The 17040-nt window shown below is 44.2% G+C and overlaps 3 protein-coding genes across 4 annotated transcripts; 1 reads left to right on the forward strand and 2 right to left on the reverse strand.

Moving 5' to 3' along the window:
• Positions 1 to 781: 781 nt before the first annotated feature.
• On the forward strand, positions 782 to 5717 carry polr3gl (RNA polymerase III subunit G like). 2 transcript variants are annotated; one of them, XM_022761998.1, is made up of 8 exons: positions 782 to 958; positions 1431 to 1619; positions 2186 to 2315; positions 2720 to 2788; positions 3372 to 3428; positions 4194 to 4288; positions 4394 to 4513; positions 4654 to 5717. In XM_022761998.1, the coding sequence occupies exons 2-8, from the start codon at positions 1506 to 1508 to the stop codon at positions 4738 to 4740; spliced, it is 672 nt and encodes a 223-aa protein (XP_022617719.1). In that variant the 5' UTR covers positions 782 to 958; positions 1431 to 1505; the 3' UTR covers positions 4741 to 5717. The 2 variants fall into 2 exon arrangements, with proteins under 2 accessions (XP_022617719.1, XP_022617718.1); XM_022761997.1 differs by having other exon boundaries at positions 782 to 944.
• A 2341-nt stretch (positions 5718 to 8058) lies between these two features.
• LOC111234079 (hereditary hemochromatosis protein homolog) lies at positions 8059 to 10169 on the reverse strand. The gene is made up of 2 exons (XM_022761996.1): positions 10051 to 10169; positions 8059 to 9724 (listed from the first exon to the last, which is right to left on the reverse strand). The coding sequence occupies exons 1-2, from the start codon at positions 10106 to 10108 to the stop codon at positions 8748 to 8750; spliced, it is 1035 nt and encodes a 344-aa protein (XP_022617717.1). The 5' UTR covers positions 10109 to 10169; the 3' UTR covers positions 8059 to 8747.
• Positions 10170 to 13651: 3482 nt separating this feature from the next.
• On the reverse strand, positions 13652 to 17026 carry LOC111234118 (thioredoxin-interacting protein-like). The gene is made up of 7 exons (XM_022762048.1): positions 16615 to 17026; positions 16131 to 16206; positions 15895 to 16042; positions 15502 to 15714; positions 15240 to 15386; positions 14682 to 15014; positions 13652 to 14027 (listed from the first exon to the last, which is right to left on the reverse strand). The coding sequence occupies exons 1-7, from the start codon at positions 16880 to 16882 to the stop codon at positions 13980 to 13982; spliced, it is 1233 nt and encodes a 410-aa protein (XP_022617769.1). The 5' UTR covers positions 16883 to 17026; the 3' UTR covers positions 13652 to 13979.
• Positions 17027 to 17040: the final 14 nt, after the last annotated feature.

Genomic DNA, 17040 nt, shown 5'->3' on the forward strand with positions numbered 1-17040 from the left:
TGAAATGTGAAAATATAATGAAAGGACAAGGAAATGACAGGAGTAGGAAAGAGAGAAGAAATTAAGCAAAGGATGAAAAGATGGATGAGGAAAAGAAAGAGAGAAGGATGGAGCGAAGGAATAAAAATTAGAGAGGAAGAGTGAAGGAAATGAAAGAAGGATGAAAGGATGGAGGGATGATGTGGACAAGAACTGAAGAAAGAAAGAAAGAAAGAAAGAAAGAAAGAAAGAAAGAAAGAAAGAAAGAAAGAAAGAAAGAAAATAAAGAAATGAAGGGATGAAGGGATGAAGGGATGAAGGATGGAAGAAGGAGGATGGTCTGAAAATGTAAAATGATGAATGTTTTACATGACGTCTGGTGGAAGAACTCCAGAGATTATTTCAACATGAATCAATTGTTCAATTATTTTATTGATTAACTGATTGATTATCTGGTTTGTAAATTCAGAAAATAGTGAGAAATGTCATCACATTTAAAACTGACACATCACAATGACGTCAGTATAATAAAAAAAATATTAAAATAAAATCAACAAATCTTCTCATTTAAGAAATATTTGTTTTTTTATTAACTTGACTTCATCAGTTATCAAAGTTCTCACCAACCGATTTCCTATCAATACATTCATTGATCAACGGACTGATCAATGTTCTCAGCTCTGCGTCATGTTGACGGTCAACAGTCAGTTAAAGAACAGTGTGTAACAGCCTCTCTGAACAGCAGGTGGCGGTGGCGGGTAGAAACTAATCATTACAGAAGAAGAAGACGAAGAAGAGGAGGAGGAGGAGGAAGAGGAAGAAGAAGAAGAAGAAGAAGATGGCGCGGAGGTGGATGTAAACAAAGATGTTGTATTGTCTGCAGGATGCTCCGCTGAGCAGATAACTCAGTGTCCGTCTGATGAGGAGATGAACCACGATTATCAGCAGGAAAGCACAGACTGAAGGTGACACGCGGCCGGTAAACATGCTAACTGCACTGCTGCTAATACAGCAGCTAACGATACTAATACAGCTAACGATGCTAACAGCTGTTAGCAGCGTCAGTAGATGTAACGCTGGTTACGTACCGTGACCCCAGATTCTCTGCTTCAGTTGAAACCACCAGTTTGTTCCGAGTCAGTTTAACATAATATGGAATATAGAATAGAATATATTGGATTATTTATTTATTTTAAAGCTGATTCTGATTGTAACAAAAGGTGAAATCAATAAACAATAAACTGAAGATCAATAACTGAGGTGTGTGATGTCTGAGCAGGAGTTTGTTTTCAGTTTTTCAGATTCATGAAGATTAAAGTTAAACAGGAAACCACTGTGTGTGTGTGTGTGTGTGTGTGTGTGTACTGCTGAGGTTTCATGTTCTTGTGCTGAAGATTATGTTCACCTCTGTTGGACAATAAAGTTTTATTCTATTGTTTTGGTTCTGTCAGGATCCAGACTCACCTCCAACCGGTCTGATCCATTCTGTCCCGGTCTGATCTGGTCTGGTCTGAGGAGCAGCAGTGATGGCGGGTCGTGGTCGAGGTCGGAGGACGATGAGTTTCAGTGTGGATGCTGTCGGCATCAGCAGAGGAGACAGTTTACCTCCATCCATGCAGCAGCCGACACCTGCCTTCCCTGTAAGACCCTCAGAGTCCAGACCCCCCAGAGTCCAGACCCCCCGAGTCCAGACCCCCCAGAGTCCAGACCGCCTTCAGACCTGAACCTCCTCACAGAACTGTTCTGGATATTTAACCTGTTGGTCTCATGTAAACACAGAGCAACCTGTAACTCTCCTCAGAGTCCTGAATTAGTCAGACCTGAACCACATATTGATCTGGTTCAGTGACCTCTCTTCCTGATGATGTCATCATCTCTGATGTCCCTCCACAGTAAAGCTCCAGAGAAACAGAGGCTGCAGAACTTCTTAGAGAATCCTCCTGATTTTAAGTTTCCTTCAGTATCATTGTGATCCAGTGAGAGTTGTCTGAACATCATGATACACTGCAGACAGCTGATCAGCAGATCACAGCTGATCACAGCTGATCAGCTGCTGTTAATGGGACAGTCTGAATGTGATACAGCATAAAGAACAGGGCTTTAAATACTGATGGATCCAGCAGTGTTACATGTCATTAGATGATTGGATGTTTCTGACAGCAGTGCATTCTGGGACTTGCAGTTGACTGTGTGTGTTGTTTTCCAGGTGATGGAGCAGAAGCCCCTCCCCCTGGCAGTTGGGGAGGAGGCGGAGTATCTGTTAGCTCTCAAACAGGAGTTCAGAGGAGCCATGAAGAGTCTGCCCTGCTTCATCCAACCAGCTGCTGCACACAAAGGTCAGAGGTCACAGCACACACACTCTCTACTTTCTGTACTTGTGAGGGCCTTCAGCTGGAATAATGTTTTCTCTAGTTCCCGACCCGAACCTAAACCTGATTCTAATCTGAACCTTAAAACCAGGTCTGAACCCTCACACTGGACTTCTCATGACGCTGGTTTAAACTAGAACTGGTCCTCACAAAGACAGAAAGAAAAGCTCACAGACTCACACACACAGAACTACACATCACATCGATAATCAATACTTTGCCTTTCACTGAGGCATAAATAAACATGATGTATGAAATGTAAACAACAATCAGCTGACAGCAGGTCCTGGATCAGCTGATCAATAAACATCAGCAATAATCTCCTGAACATTAGTTTTATTGTGAAGGTCTTATCTGTGTTTCCTGTCCAGATGTGGAGAGGTACTCTGATAAGTATCACAGCAACGAGCAGACGGACGGTCTGCTGGACTGGACTCCAGGTGAGACATCACTCCGATTAATACACACCTTTAACAGGGACAGTCAGTGCAGCTGTTCGGTCTCTGAGCGCCGGACGACTCCATCATGACTCTGTCCTCCAGGAAGAGAATCACACTAAATGTCGTCATGACGATCAGGAGCTGAGGGTCAGTTCAGACGGAGGAGAAGCAGCTGCAGCATCAGGACGATTTAGAAAATACTGGTTCCAGCTGCAGGAACATCTGGAAGAAAAACATCTGGAAGAGAAACTCAGCTGCAGTCTGTCAGAGTCTGATCTGTTGCTTCAAAATAAAAGATGTTCTTCTACTGTTTAATATTAATACATTTCATATATAACAAACATGTATGAATTGTTCTTTTTAGTATTTGACTCTTTGTAACTTGTTCTTCGCTGGTTTTAATCAGTTTTTACTTTGTGTTTTTACTGTTTTTACTTTTTCTGCTTCATTTGTATCAGTGCGTATCAGTAGTAGTTGTGTGTACCTACAGTGTGTATCAGTAGTAGTAGTGTGTACCTACAGTGTGTATCAGTAGTAGTGTGTTTACCATGAACTGCTCTCTGATGTTCTGTTGTGGTTTCAGACTGGAAGAGATTCCCCAGAGAGCTCCGAGTCCACGTCAGGAAACCTCGCAGAGACGGTCAGTACACACAGTACTGTAAATACAGACACAGTACTGTAAAGACACATAGTACTCTAAATACATGCAGTATTATAAACACAAGCAGTACTCTAAATACACTCTGGGTCAGTGCTGCAGTACTACATGTTTAAATTGTTGTTTTCATAATCTGGATAAAAATAAAGATTTATGTTAAATCGTTTCCTCTCAGCTGTTCTGTTTTTCCGATATATTGATGAATATATTGATAGAAATCCAACATGTCTGACGTCATCAGACACAGAAGACTAAGGTCCTGGACCTGTTCCATCGTTCACCAACACGTGTCAACCCAGCACCAGAGACACGTCACATTTTGGTTGGAAATAAAAGTCCATTAGCGAGTTAACACTGTGACGTTTATCAGACGTCGGGTTTTGCTCACGATCAGAACGTCAGTATTTTATGTGTCAACACGTCGTGAGACGTTTCGAAGACGCTGGTTTCGGTTCCTGATTGAGTTAAAACCAACAAAATGTCAGTCAGCTGTCGTCCAAGTGACATTGGCGTTAGTCGTTGTCCTTTTGGTCACCTGACGTCACAACCTCCATTCAACCACATATTAACGTCTCATGTTGGTGTACAGCTGCATGCTGGGAAGACGGAGACGAACTATTCATGTCTGACTCTGGTTTTGATTTTCTCTGTCACAGCTGTTTTGATGGTCAGATAGACAGATGTTCTCCTGATGGATGAATGACTAATGAATGGATGAATGATGACTGACTGTCTCTGTCTCCTCAGGCGTCTCGGTGGCGGTCAGTCGCTCTGACAGAGTTCAGCCTGGTCTGAAGAAGAAACAAGTCAAAGAGAAAGAGGAAGTTCTGCTCAATCTGGAGGTGAAGAAGCATGAATTATATTATATCATATTATACATAAATAACTAGGTCAAAGTTTCAGCTGCTGTTCCACCTTAACAATCATTTCCACCTTAATTGCGTCAGACTCTGGAGAAGAAGGAGGAGCAGCAGAGTTCAGATGAAGAGGAGGGAGAAGAGAAGAAGAAACAGGAGGAAGAGGAGGCTGAGGGAGAGGAGGAGTATGATGAAGAAGAGTTTGAGGAGGTGAGAAAAAAACAAAACAATAATATTAGTGTTTAATTAATCAGTGTAAAATAATTAAGATTCTCTCAAGATTATTGTTAGAGTTATTGATCTTCAGCCTGTTGGATTTAGTGTTTTCTGTCCCTGCTCCTCGTCTGCAGGAGACGGACTACATAATGTCGTACTTCGATAACGGAGAGGAGTTTGGAGGAGACAGTGACGACAACATGGACGAGGCTATTTACTGAGACACGCGCACTCCCTCTCTTTTTTATTATGCAGTGTTTAATAACTGTTTACTGCAGGTGAGACCAGGTGGTCTGTGTTCACGGTCCCCGCAGACGAACCGTCCAGCAGCTGTTTGACATTTGGTTTTAAAGACTTTTATAGTAAAGGTGGAGTCTGTTTCCTGTGGTGGCGTTGAACCTGCACTGATGTACCTGTGCTCTGCTGACAAGTTTTTAACCTTTTGTACCAGAGTTTTATTGTTCTGAACTTGTTCTGTTTGGCTGTTGGACAAATAAACGGCAGCTACACGAGGAGTTAAACAGGTTTATAAAGACTTGATGTATGAACTGATCCAGACTGTAGAGGACTGAAGTGGCCTGCAGGTGGCGCAGCTGTGAGAGTTTGACCCACAGAAGAAAACCACATTCAGATCCAGGAGACAATAAACAGACTGGTAATTAAACACAGCAGCTGATCAATCAATCAATCGATAAAAGAATCTCTTAAGATGCTGCATTTGTGGAAGATGTTTTCATATGTTGTAGAGAATCATTTCTATTAAATGTTAAAACATGACTTTGGTGAATTTACTCTTGAATGTGAATCATCTGGTTTATAAGAGTTTAGAAATGTTCATGATGATGTTTTCATTTATTGTTGTTGTCAATAGAAACTTTCACACAACATGATTAAAGTCAGAGATACAACTCTCCTCTAAATACCTACAGTACATGATGTTTCCCAACCCCATCAACCTGTAGAGACTCTGCCTCACACATGAAAACCAGGATGCTCCACGGAGCTGTCACAGACACCGGATGGTGTCTGGAAATATAAAACAACGCAATAGCTTAAAGGATTGGTTGATTCAGTCCAATTCAAAGCTGCCAACAATCACATGATTACATTTTTCAACTGACTGTGATACTGAGTCACTCATTCAGTAGTCAGTCTACTCATTCCATTCATTTAAGCCTGCCTTGTATTGTTAAATAATAAATTTACTTACACAAAATACTACGAAGTGGTGACTGTAATCATGTATCTCTTAGAACTTTACGAAGGCATCTGGACTGAAGAAGCCTTTCGGATTAGAGGTGAAACTTCTTAAAGAACCTCAAGCGAGTCCAGTTGTCTGCAAAAAGCTAAGAGACAGTGAACGCTGCTTGCCTGAAATGAACTTTTGTCCTTTGCCTGTTGTCAGTTACTTGCTCCACTACATTTTAAGGCTTTTTTTTTTGTATTTTAGTATTTTTAGAAAGTTTCTTTCAGAGACAGCTCCATCATCTGAACTCTAGTTTAGAAGAACTTGACTGGCTGTGTGCAATATTTAGATTTTTATTAATCTCTTCAAGTTTAAAACAATTGATACATTTAAAACTGATTTGTGATTGGTTAAATGAGCATACTTTACATCATTCAGGTACATGGTGATGGCTGTTAGGCCCTTACATTTAGCAGGTTGCCTATTTTTCAGGTTAGAGCAATAGCCCCTCAATATGTCCCCAGCCTTTATATATATTAATGTGAAATAATGAACTGATCAAATTTGTAAGAGTGGTGAATTCAAAATGGTGGGGGGGTCTGTTCAGGTTGACATGATCTGACTTCAACAGAAGAGAAAAAATATTGACCTCTGTACATTGATATTTCTCATGTGTCTCAGTAACCATCTGAATAAGTTACAGATGGTGTTAAATAACCAACAGTAACTGTGGTAAATCATCCTTCCGGCTCTGATCATTAGATTCAATAACCAAGGTCTTGTCTTATAAAACAAACGTCCTCCCTCAGAGACTGAATCTATTTTGTCAAACAGCCCTTTGACCTGATCCCTGTCCTCCATGTTTTTGTTGTTGAACACTTGGTACTGGACGCTGCAGTTCTTCAGCAGCATGGTAACCTCCATCACACTGACTGATGAAGTCACGGCGAAGCTGATTCTGACTAATGAATGTCTCTATGGAGACTCCGTCCTCCTTCAGGTCGTCTCCATGGGTGAACAAGGCCACAGTGTACTTTTTTGCATTATCTCCTAAGATCTCCTGAAAGATTTTCACTGTTTCTTGTTCTTCTTTTGTGAATCTGTTCGGCTTGGCCAGTTTTGGCCAACGGGCTGCCAGTTGCCAATCACTGATGTAAACAAATAACATGTACAATGTTAATGTTTTACATCTAGGCTGTCTGTGAAGACTGTCAGACTTCCAGGTCATGGTATCTTTCAGAGCTGTACAACAGCAACTGGACTTGTGTTTTTAATTCAGTTTCAATTCTCATCCAAAAGGCCTCTTCGGTTGTAAATGACTAGTTGGGAGTCCCAGGCTTTTAAGTCAAGCTGGTTCATTACACCTTGAGAGTCTTGGAGGTCACATGTGAGACATTGACTTGCTCTGTATGAAAACTGCCTTGAGATAACTTCTTCATTATGTGAGTCATTAGGGTCACGTGAGTCACGGTGTGGATGGGGCAGATTCCAGCTAATACCCAACTGAGTTTCACCCATTGTCCCATATTCCTTGCACTGCTGCCACTGTCACGTTCAACTGTTGCAGGAACAAGGATGAGGAGCTTGCCCAGCTTGTTGGGCTTCCTGAACACCTAGTAGAAGTCTCACCCATGGTCCATTTTATGGTCCATATCACTTTGTTGTCTGTGATCATGAAGCCAAACCAACATGTCCACAAGATGATAGTAAGGCTGTGTCGACTCTACTTCGTTTTCATTTTAAAACGGAAACGATCACTGTCCAAACTATCACACCTAAAAACGCAACCACGTACACTGGGAAAGCGCGAGGCAGTGTAAAGAGGAAGCAGATTGTCTTGTCACTGATTAGTTGCAAAAAAATACTAAGAACAGCAAAGATTCTAGCATTAACGCTACTTGACAGTAAAATGACATTTCCTAAGACGATTGAAATACAGAAATACAGTTCACCGTTAACAACAAATGTCGCCGGTCAAAACCTGTTCCGTTTTCCCCTCGCAACACAACTGTCATTAGCTGGCGGCTAACGGCTAACGGCTAACGGCTGCTTAGGCGCGCATGCCCACTTAGAGGTACAGCAATACAACGCGCACATAAACCGCTGTAAACACACTCACCGGCAGCTGGAGTCCCAACGTTTCTCCCGCCGAGTGTCTGTCTGCAACGTCCCGCGTCACGATGGCAGCTCTGTTAAAGGTTAGAGCACGTCATGGATGACCTCAGGTCAAAGGTCGCCACGTGACGTCACTGACTGACAGCAGGTAATTTAGTTAGTTAGATAGATAGATAGTTAGATAGATAGATAGATAGATAGATAGATAGGTCAAGGTCACACGTCACAACTAGTAATACAGGTTTTGTGTAATTTTAATCCACATACTACTGCTGCATATTAGACTCTGTTACAGGTGTGTGAGGGTGCAGCTAAGGTGATTGAGAATCAGTTTGAGGACACCTGGTGGGCAGGTCGAGAGTGACAGGGGGCTGTTTGGTCCAGAGGAGGACAATACTCACACAGCATCATTAAAGGTATTATATAATGGCTTTATGACGTGGTGATGAAAAACACTTTCCCTTTTTAAATCATTATTGATCCCATTAGTTGAGACAGTATCTTTACCACACAGTCCAGTCCTGAAAACTGAGTACAATTACTTCAAGTACTACAGGTTACTACAGGTTCAGTTTGGAGGTACTTTACTGGTTACTGTATACTTCTACTGTACTGCATTTATCTTCCAGCTGTACTCACTGAGTAGTTCAGATTGAAAGACTTGACAAAGAAAACACTTCATAAAGATATGATGCAGATTACACATGAAACTAAAGGGAAGTAGTTAAAATAACTATTAAGTATGAATATCAGGTATGGGTACATCTTTCACGGGTCTTCATCCATAAAGACTCCACAGGTGACATCACCTGCTCAGGTGTAACCCTGCAGACTGTTGGTTCTCCCTGGCTGCAGGTTGCACACACCTGGTGTGTATTGTTTCTGTGTCTGAATCACTTTCTTCATTTAGAGCTCAGGCTCCTCTGGCTACTCCTGTGTCTCCATGGCGACGCCCTCTGACCTCCTCCTCCTCCTCCTCCTCCACAGCAGCACCAGCAGCAGGAGGACAGCGACCATCAGGCCGACAGGAGCAGAGATGATGTGAACCCTGTAAGAGCGGGAGAACTCGGCCCTCCAGCTCACCTCCAGCCGGTTGTCCAGGCTCAGGTGAGAGGTGGTGCAGGTGTAGTTGTGTTTTCTCCGCAGCTCCTCGTCGCCGACCGTCAGCGTCTTCCTCACCTGGTAGAGGCCGTTACCGTTGGGCAGCACTGAGCCGCCGGTCAGCTCGTCCTCGTCCACGGGCCGGCTGTCCCGCAGCAGCGTCAGGTTAATGTGGCGAGGGTAGAAGTCTGTGGCCAGACAGGTGACCTGAGCCCCGCCCACTACCTGTTTAGTTATGAGGCGGACTCGAGGTCGGACCCGACGCATCACCAGGTGCTTTTCCCTGTCGAGGAGGGTCCTGAGAGTCCAGACACAGAAGGGCAGGTAGATATTTGAATAGAGCATCTGGAAGTACGTCTTCTTCACAGCGTCCCACTGGATCTCCCCGCCCTCCCTGCCGGCGTATGTGAAGTGTGTCATGTTGTACATGAGGCTGTCGGCGTCCTGCCCGTTGGACCCGTCCCTGAACATGATGAGCGCCGGCTGTCCGTCCTCCAGCACCTCGCAGCCCGTCACTCTCTGCTGGACGTGGACTCCCGCCGTCAGGTTGAAGCGATGTTTGACCAGCGTCAGCCTCCTACCCATGTTGGAGAACATTTCCCGCAACACGGACACTGCCTCCTGGCCCAGGCCCAGCTCCGCCCCCTCCTCACCTGCCCCGCCGACCCTCGTCACTCGGTCCAGCTCTGAGTCATAGTAACCCACCTGGACGTCGTCCAACATCAGGACCACAGAGAACTCTGGAAACGGGGTCGTCCCTGAGATGTAGGAGGCCAGCGCCCACAGGGAGTGTCGTCCTGAACCTGGGAGGAACAAAGCATCATGGGAAACGTGAATAATGTTAAAAAAGCTCAGAGACACACAAAGGTCTCAGCAGCAGACTTCCCTCCTTTGAAAGACCCTGTGGTCCCTCAGTTAGCTCCTGCAGAGCAGTAATGAAGTGGTCCACAGGGTCTGATAAACAGCCCAGGTTTATTATCAGGTCTGAGTCAGCTGACAGATAAACAGTTGGTCATTGATCTGTGATCAGACTGATTGACTAATAAGAGCAGCTGCTGTGTCAGAACCATTTTCACTATCAGTGTAACACTCAAGACAGAAACAGCAGTTTACAGCAGGAGTTTGGTACCTGAACTCATCACCTGATGGACGAACAGAGAGACAATCATCAGCCGGATGACAAACATATTGATCGATGATCAGGAATCTGTCCAACCTGATCAACCTGCTTCCTGTTGATTTGCTCCGCTTCTTTACTTTCTCTTTCTTTGTTGAAAATTACAACCACTACCAATCACAAACCTGTACAGAGGTGTCTCCGGGTAGATTAGAGGGTTCTGACCAATCAGAGAGAGAGCAGATTCTCTAATGGTTCATGTTACAGTTAACTGTGTCATTACCAGGATTATAGACTGCAGCAGGATGAAGTATGTTTGTAGTCCACCTGAAGTTAGCTTCACCCTGGTTCCCTCCACAAACAGCCAATAGGATTTCTCCATTGTGTTTTGGATTATTAGAGAAAATAACAACAGTTTCTGATCCTGAGGTTTAGTTCAGCAGGATCATCTTCACTAATGAACATCACTGTTTGATGTTTGGAGCCTCATTACAATGAGAAGTAAAAAGTTAATGTTAGACTATAAACCAACTACACCAGGGTCACATGACGTCAACATCAACACCACTAAACTTCAGCTTGTAGTTTGATTCCTGTCTGACCTGTTCTACATAAGTTCTTCCTCTGACAGAGTTAGTGACAGTTTGTATAAACACACAGAGAGGCTCTAAAGGTGGACTGCTGAGTTTAACGAGACTCTAAAGGTGGACTGGTGAGTAGATCGATTTTCATGTTCAACATAATGACATTTAACGTCCCCTAAAACCTCTGTATTCTCATTCAGATGCTTGATAGCAACAGAGAATATAAAAGCTTCAAGAATCAGGAATGGGGTATTTACTGACGTGTTTTATGTCATAGAATAAAACCAGAAACTTCAGAAACCTGGTGTTTGTGGAGACTTTCTTGTGCTGGAGCTCCAGTAGTGATGTGCTTTATGTCATTCAGCAATGACTGGTTTGCCAGAGCTGAGGAGGGGGGTAACCATAGCAACAGTCTCTGAGTCTGTGTCTCTGTCCCTCTGTCCCTCTGCCTGTCTCATGTTCTTCTAGGAAGTCCTCTCTGATCTGAGGTCAGCTCAAATTTCACCTCTATCTTTAAACTCTTAATTTGGAAACTCATTCTATGAAGCTTATTTCCTGTCGTGAGAACTTGAGTCCTGAATGAAATAAACTGAGATTATCAATTCAATTTTAACGAGCACACCACACTCGTTAAGCTTTGGCTTGTTAATTATGTGCTCCGCTGTGATTGGCTGGTTGTGTGTTCACAGTGGCTGGTTAACATGAGCGCTGAGCTGCAGCAGGACCCAGTTTCATTCGTTAGCGTTAGCTCAGTGCTTCTAAATGTGGAAACAGAAAGAGGAATCTGGGCGGCAGCGCTGACTCAGATGCCCGAGCACTCTCTGAACGAGTGATCTCCGGGCATCAACCAATCACACGCAGCATGGGATACCCTGCCGACCAATGAGAGTGATGCCGGGCTGCTGGTCCTGCAGGTGGAGGACTGCAGCTCCAAAAAAAAAGAGAAAGCAGAGGAGACGTTCGAGGCCGAGACGTATCGAGGCCAAATGTAACACGATGAGAGCAGATCTGCAGGATGTGGTTCTGGTCCAGGGTCCAGGTCTGTTTACACGTGTTACTAAGATTAGGCCAAACTGAAAGTAGATGTGTGATATGTGCTGTATGTGTGAGTCTCTGTGCAGCTACAGTGTGTTGATGTGTTGTTGTCAGAGGTCAGAGGTCACACGAGGAGATTCTGATGTGAACAGCTGTTGCAGTCGCAGTAAACAACAGAGTCCGATTACGCTGCTCATACAACACACACACATGCACGCGCACACACCCACACACACACACACACTCACATATACACACACTCACACACACACCCACAAACCTTCAGGACTGACCTGAGCTTTAAACCAGGTCTAAACCCCTGAAGACGTTTCAGTTGGTAAAAACAGTGTTATTTTTAAAGGTTTCATTATTTGTTAAATTTACATATTTACATTTACATCTGCGATGGACTGGCGACCTGTCCAGGGTGTACCCCGCCTTCTCGCCCGAAAGGATGCCTGGGATAGGCTCCAGCCCTCCCCGCGACCCTACTAGGAGGATAAGCGGTAGAAAATGAATGAATGAATGATAATGGAGGATGGAAACATTTACATTTACTCACCTGAAGTTCACAGTCAGAACTGGTTAGACAGGTGAGGCTGTCAGAGGTGTGAGGAGAGGAGGTCTCTCTGAAGAGATGCGTCCTCAACAGGTTCTGGAACAAAGAGCGGGACAGTGGCTGAGAAGGAGCATCAGGCTGAATGACTGAGTTAGTAGATGGAGCAGACCCCGAGGTCCCTGAAGGCAGCATTAGAGACTGAATCTGATTCAAAAAAGTTTTCTTTCTAAAAACTTTAGTTCCTTTTGAAAAGTGTCATTAAGTGTCTTTATAAGTGTTCTCCTTCACAGACAACGTCCTCACTCAAAACTATCTTTTCAAAAATGTTGTGACTTCACATTTTTTTCTGTCTAAAAGTGTTTTACAGAAATGAGACGGAGACAGATTCACTGAGCAGAGACAAGACCTGATCCAGAGACACTGAGTCTAAATGTGTCTCTGTGCATCTGTCAAAACAAAGACCAGACTCCTCTGACCTTTATCCCACTTCCACCATCACGCTCACTGACAGCGCCACACGGATCATGACAATTACATAAACACAGTCAGGTACATACAGTGTTCCAGTGTTGATGATGATTTTACGGTGCTGGAGGAAACACTCGGGTCAAACCTGAGTTTACTGAAGTCCAGCAGTGTGACAGGTAATCACACCTGTCCTCAGGTAAATGTAGTGACAACACTATAAAAATATTGTGTTACAGGTCACAGTGCTGACCAACAGAAGGTCCTTGTTTACAGTAAAAGTTGTCATTATGCAGAATGGCTCCTGTCACTGTTAAAGTATGAGATTCTCATTACTGACGTATTAGCTCGTATTAACTGTGAGTGGTGATGATGTGTTCATGGACCCACGTAGAAAATCAGTCATACAGCTGTCGTTACATGTGCAGTTCAGCTCTCAGTGATTATACAGAAAGTGTAATAGCTTTAGCTTTAATTTAGCTTTAAATAACTCTCGTGGTCTTTCTGTTTCAGTTCCAGGACGGGGGTTGTCTTACAAGAGGGACCCCCCCATCTCATGTTTCCACTCTCCCCTCGCGGACCTCCTCGAGTGATAAGCCCTAGAGACTGAGTTAGCTGATGACTGCACAGAGGCCCACGTCCCTTCTCAGATAGTGCTTACTCTTTCTGTATGATCACTGAGAGCTGAACTGCACATGTAACGATGGCTGTATGACTGATTTTCTACCTGAGGCCATGAACGCATCAACCACCTTATACAGTAAGACTTGATGGTGATTTTGTTGTGCTTGTTGTTGTTTACCGTCATCTGTACTTGAAGAGTACATTAGGTTTTATTTGTTGTGGTGAAACACGCTGGGATCAGGAGGGACAGTTGGAAAATGGATTTATTCTCTGAGTAAAAAAAATAAACATCTGCTTTTATTTACAAAATGTATAAAACTTTCTTTAACTCTAGTCGTACAAAACAACCAATCCGAACACTGGACTGAGAGACAGCAAATATCAAAAACACTTTTCACAACAAAACTTTTCCTCTGAGTTTACCTACACAACAAAACAGAAACATCTGCGTCACTGACAGAAAACATCTGAGTCACTGACAGAAAACTGCTGAGTCATCGTCATCACCAAGCTCCACGCTTCAGTCTTGAACCGACGGGGAATAACAGACAGGTCAGATAACGAGTCACGTGAGCGCCAAGCTCAGAGTCCCATCAGGAAACTGTGAGGGGACGAGACCATGGATGGTCTTAACAGGACGTCGTACTCGTCTCCTGGTCCTCGTCAGGATGTCCTCAGAACACCTGAACAACCTGAGGAGGGTTAACGGCGTCCTGATCCACCTGAAGACAACCAGACACAAGATGATTAGGAGGGTGGACGACACCGAACAACCTCATCTCATCTCATTTAATCTCATCTAATCATCTCGTTTTATTTTTTATTTCATCTTATTAATTAAACTTATCTAATCTCATCTATCATTTCTATCACCTGGTCTCATCTCATTTTGTCATCCTATCCAAGGGTTAAAATGATCCCTGATAATATAATAGTATATATATATATGAAATATCTCATCCCATCCTATCTCACCTCGTCTCATGTTATCAGTTTATTTTATCTGACATTTTATGTAATTTTATTTTTAGGTCATCTGATATGATCTGACTTTCTCCTCAAATCTTATCCTTTATTGTTTTATCTCATTTCATTTTATCCCGTTCCATTTCTCACCATTTTCATCTCAGTAATCTCATCTAATGTCTTTTAATCTGAACTCATTTTGTTTTATCTCATTCTTTCTAATCTTATTGTATCGATCTTCTCTCATTAACGTCGTTTTATGTCGTTTCTTCTGTAGAAGATTAGACGATCCTGATTAAGAGCCTCCGATCATCTTTTTATTTAGTCTCATCTCATCTCATGTTTTTCTCTCTGATTGACACCACTGAAGAAGAGATTAAACCAATCAGATCCTCAGGTCGTTGTCTCACCTCGCTGTAGGCGGGGGGAGGGGGGTAGTGCAGTTCAGGTGCTCTCATGAAGAGTCCCCCGTCATCGTCCTCCTCGTCCTCCCCACCGTCGTAGTCTTGGAGCAGCGGGGTGCGGGGCCCGTCCACTCTCAGGTCCCTGTGGATGTTACTGTAGCTCGGGGGGGCGGAGGGGAAGGAGGACCAGCTGCTCAGGGATCCGGCCTGGCTGCCCAGGGACCCGGCCTGGCTGCTCATGCTGCTGGTTCTGCTGCCGACGCCGCTGAATGGGATCGTACCAATGACCAGAGGCAGCTCCAGGACCAGCTTCTCACTGCCTGGGATGTGCAGGTAGATCTGTGGGGGGGGGGGTTAAGGTTGAGGACTCTCATTTTAATTAATCTAATCTCATCTCTTTTCATCATCTCATCTGGATCTGGTTCAAGTCTAATCTCTTCTTCACCTCTTTACTCTAAAGTTCCTCTGATCCCTCTATGAACATGGATTTATTCATGTGGAGTTCAGGCAGGTTTTCTATTGGTCTTTTCTGACAGAGTTATGATGTCATCGACCATGACTCACCATAAGGGCGTAGTCCACCTTGATGATGTCACAGCCCAGCAGCGACGGCTTCAGTTTGGGGACCCTGATGCTCTTCCCCTGCCACATGTCGCACATCCCAGAGATGATATGATTTCCCCGAACCGCCGACAGTTTCTGACGCAAGACCTGAACAGAATCACACAGAGATCAGAGACCAGAGACCAGAGACCAGAGACCTCCTGATCTCTTGAAGACCCTGGAGACATTTTGTTTTGAGATTCGTCCTCTGTCTGTGCGTCACCTTGCTGCGTCCGTCGGCGAGGTATGTGTGCTTGGCAATGATTGCGGCCTTCGGCACCACGATACGTGAACACGTGTTCTCGAACTTGGCATTTATATTTATTTCCTCTCCCTCACAGAATCCCTTCCTGTCAATCTTAGCACTGATGGACACCTGGCCGTCAGGTATGAACAGACAGGTAACCTTCTTCTGTTTGGCGGCGGCGGCCGGAGCCTGGAGGGGGACAGAGTCACCTGGTCAGAGGTGTGTGAGGTGTGTGTGAGGTTTCAGGCATCAGTAAGTGCTCCTTAGAGATATTTTAATATTCTTTTGTTTATCAGTTCATGGATTCATTGATTCATCGATTGACTGTTCAGAGCTACAGCGGCGCTGGATCACAGAGAGTTTTCATACCAGCAGGTCGGGTCGGTTGATGTCCAGCGGCTCCTCCACCTCAAACTCCCTCTCACACTGCAAAGCATGCTGGGTAGGCCTGTCCAGTACCGCCCGGGTGTAGTATCGCACGTAACCAAACTTTCCTTTATAGGACGACACCAGACGCCTGAGGAGAGAGCAGAGGACGTGTCAGGACAGATCAGCTGCTGTGATCAATAACATTATTGATTATCAGATGAGTTGATCAGTCTCACCCTGGGGCCGGCAGCTCGAAGCCGAACTGGAAGCTGTAGGTTTTACCAGGCTGCAGCAGGAAGCAGCCATCAGAGTCTGAGGACAAACAGGTGGAGGTGGTTCATGAGGCAGAGGTTCAACTCCACACACACACACACACACACACACACACACACACACACACACACACACACACACTCACTCACTCCATCAGTTCTACTTCAGTATCATACAACACGTTAATATTAAATAATACACATTAAAACATATTATCAGATTAATTTAACATCTGATCAATGACATCACAGCATTATTATTTATTTATTATATATTATAATGATGATGTAATCACCGGAGGATGATTACTGTTTTTAAACTTTATATTGTTAATTATAACTATCAGTGATTTTGTCTATTTGATCAGTGCAGTGAGATGATGTTATTATAAACACATTAACATGTTATTATAAACATACTAACTGTCTCTGAGGACCAGCTCTTTACCTCTGCTCAGCTGCTCCTCCAGCCTCAGCTCCTCCTCATACTTCAGGTACTCCACCTCTTGGCTGCGGCTCCTCCGGTTCTTCCCGCCGCGGTGGTCCACGTGGGCGCAGCCGGCGGCGGTGACAGTGAGGCCGGTCACTCTGCAGGAGTGAGCCGCCTCCAGCTGCACGGAGCAGGACAGTTTGTCCCCGCTGCTGTAGAAGGACCTGCCGGGGTCCGAGAAGACCAGCTGGAAGACTTTCATCTTGTTGACCGAGGACAGCACCATGATGGACCGATACTCTAACGGTGACGGCAGGTGGCGGGAATATTAATGATGAGATAAGATTAAAGTAAAAGTTGTGTTTAGTAAAATCAGATAAAAGATGAATCAAAGATAACGAAGATGAATTGAATGAAGTCAGATCAATGAGTGAGAACTCTGCT

Source organism: Seriola dumerili, unplaced genomic scaffold, assembly GCF_002260705.1.
Source record: "Seriola dumerili isolate Sdu_G_001 unplaced genomic scaffold, Sdu_1.0 BDQW01000435.1, whole genome shotgun sequence".
In the NCBI taxonomy this organism is placed as follows: Eukaryota; Metazoa; Chordata; class Actinopteri; order Carangiformes; family Carangidae; genus Seriola; species Seriola dumerili.

Excerpts from the sequence above, each read along its gene's own strand:
- LOC111234118 (XM_022762048.1), bottom strand. The coding sequence starts at position 16,882 with ATGGTGCTGTCCTCGGTCAACAAGATGAAAGTCTTCCAGCTGGTCTTC. Across the intron at positions 16,043-16,130 it reads TTCGAGCTGCCGGCCCCAGG|GCGTCTGGTGTCGTCCTATA; the intron begins GTGAGACTGATC and ends CTCTCTCCTCAG. Across the intron at positions 14,028-14,681 it reads CTCCCCCCGCCTACAGCGAG|GTGGATCAGGACGCCGTTAA; the intron begins GTGAGACAACGA and ends GGTTGTCTTCAG.
- LOC111234079 (XM_022761996.1), bottom strand. The coding sequence starts at position 10,108 with ATGTTTGTCATCCGGCTGATGATTGTCTCTCTGTTCGTCCATCAGGTG. Across the intron at positions 9,725-10,050 it reads CCATCAGGTGATGAGTTCAG|GTTCAGGACGACACTCCCTG; the intron begins GTACCAAACTCC and ends TGTTCCTCCCAG.
- polr3gl (XM_022761998.1), top strand. The coding sequence starts at position 1,506 with ATGGCGGGTCGTGGTCGAGGTCGGAGGACGATGAGTTTCAGTGTGGAT. Across the intron at positions 1,620-2,185 it reads AGCCGACACCTGCCTTCCCT|GTGATGGAGCAGAAGCCCCT; the intron begins GTAAGACCCTCA and ends GTTGTTTTCCAG. Across the intron at positions 3,429-4,193 it reads CAGGAAACCTCGCAGAGACG|GCGTCTCGGTGGCGGTCAGT; the intron begins GTCAGTACACAC and ends CTGTCTCCTCAG.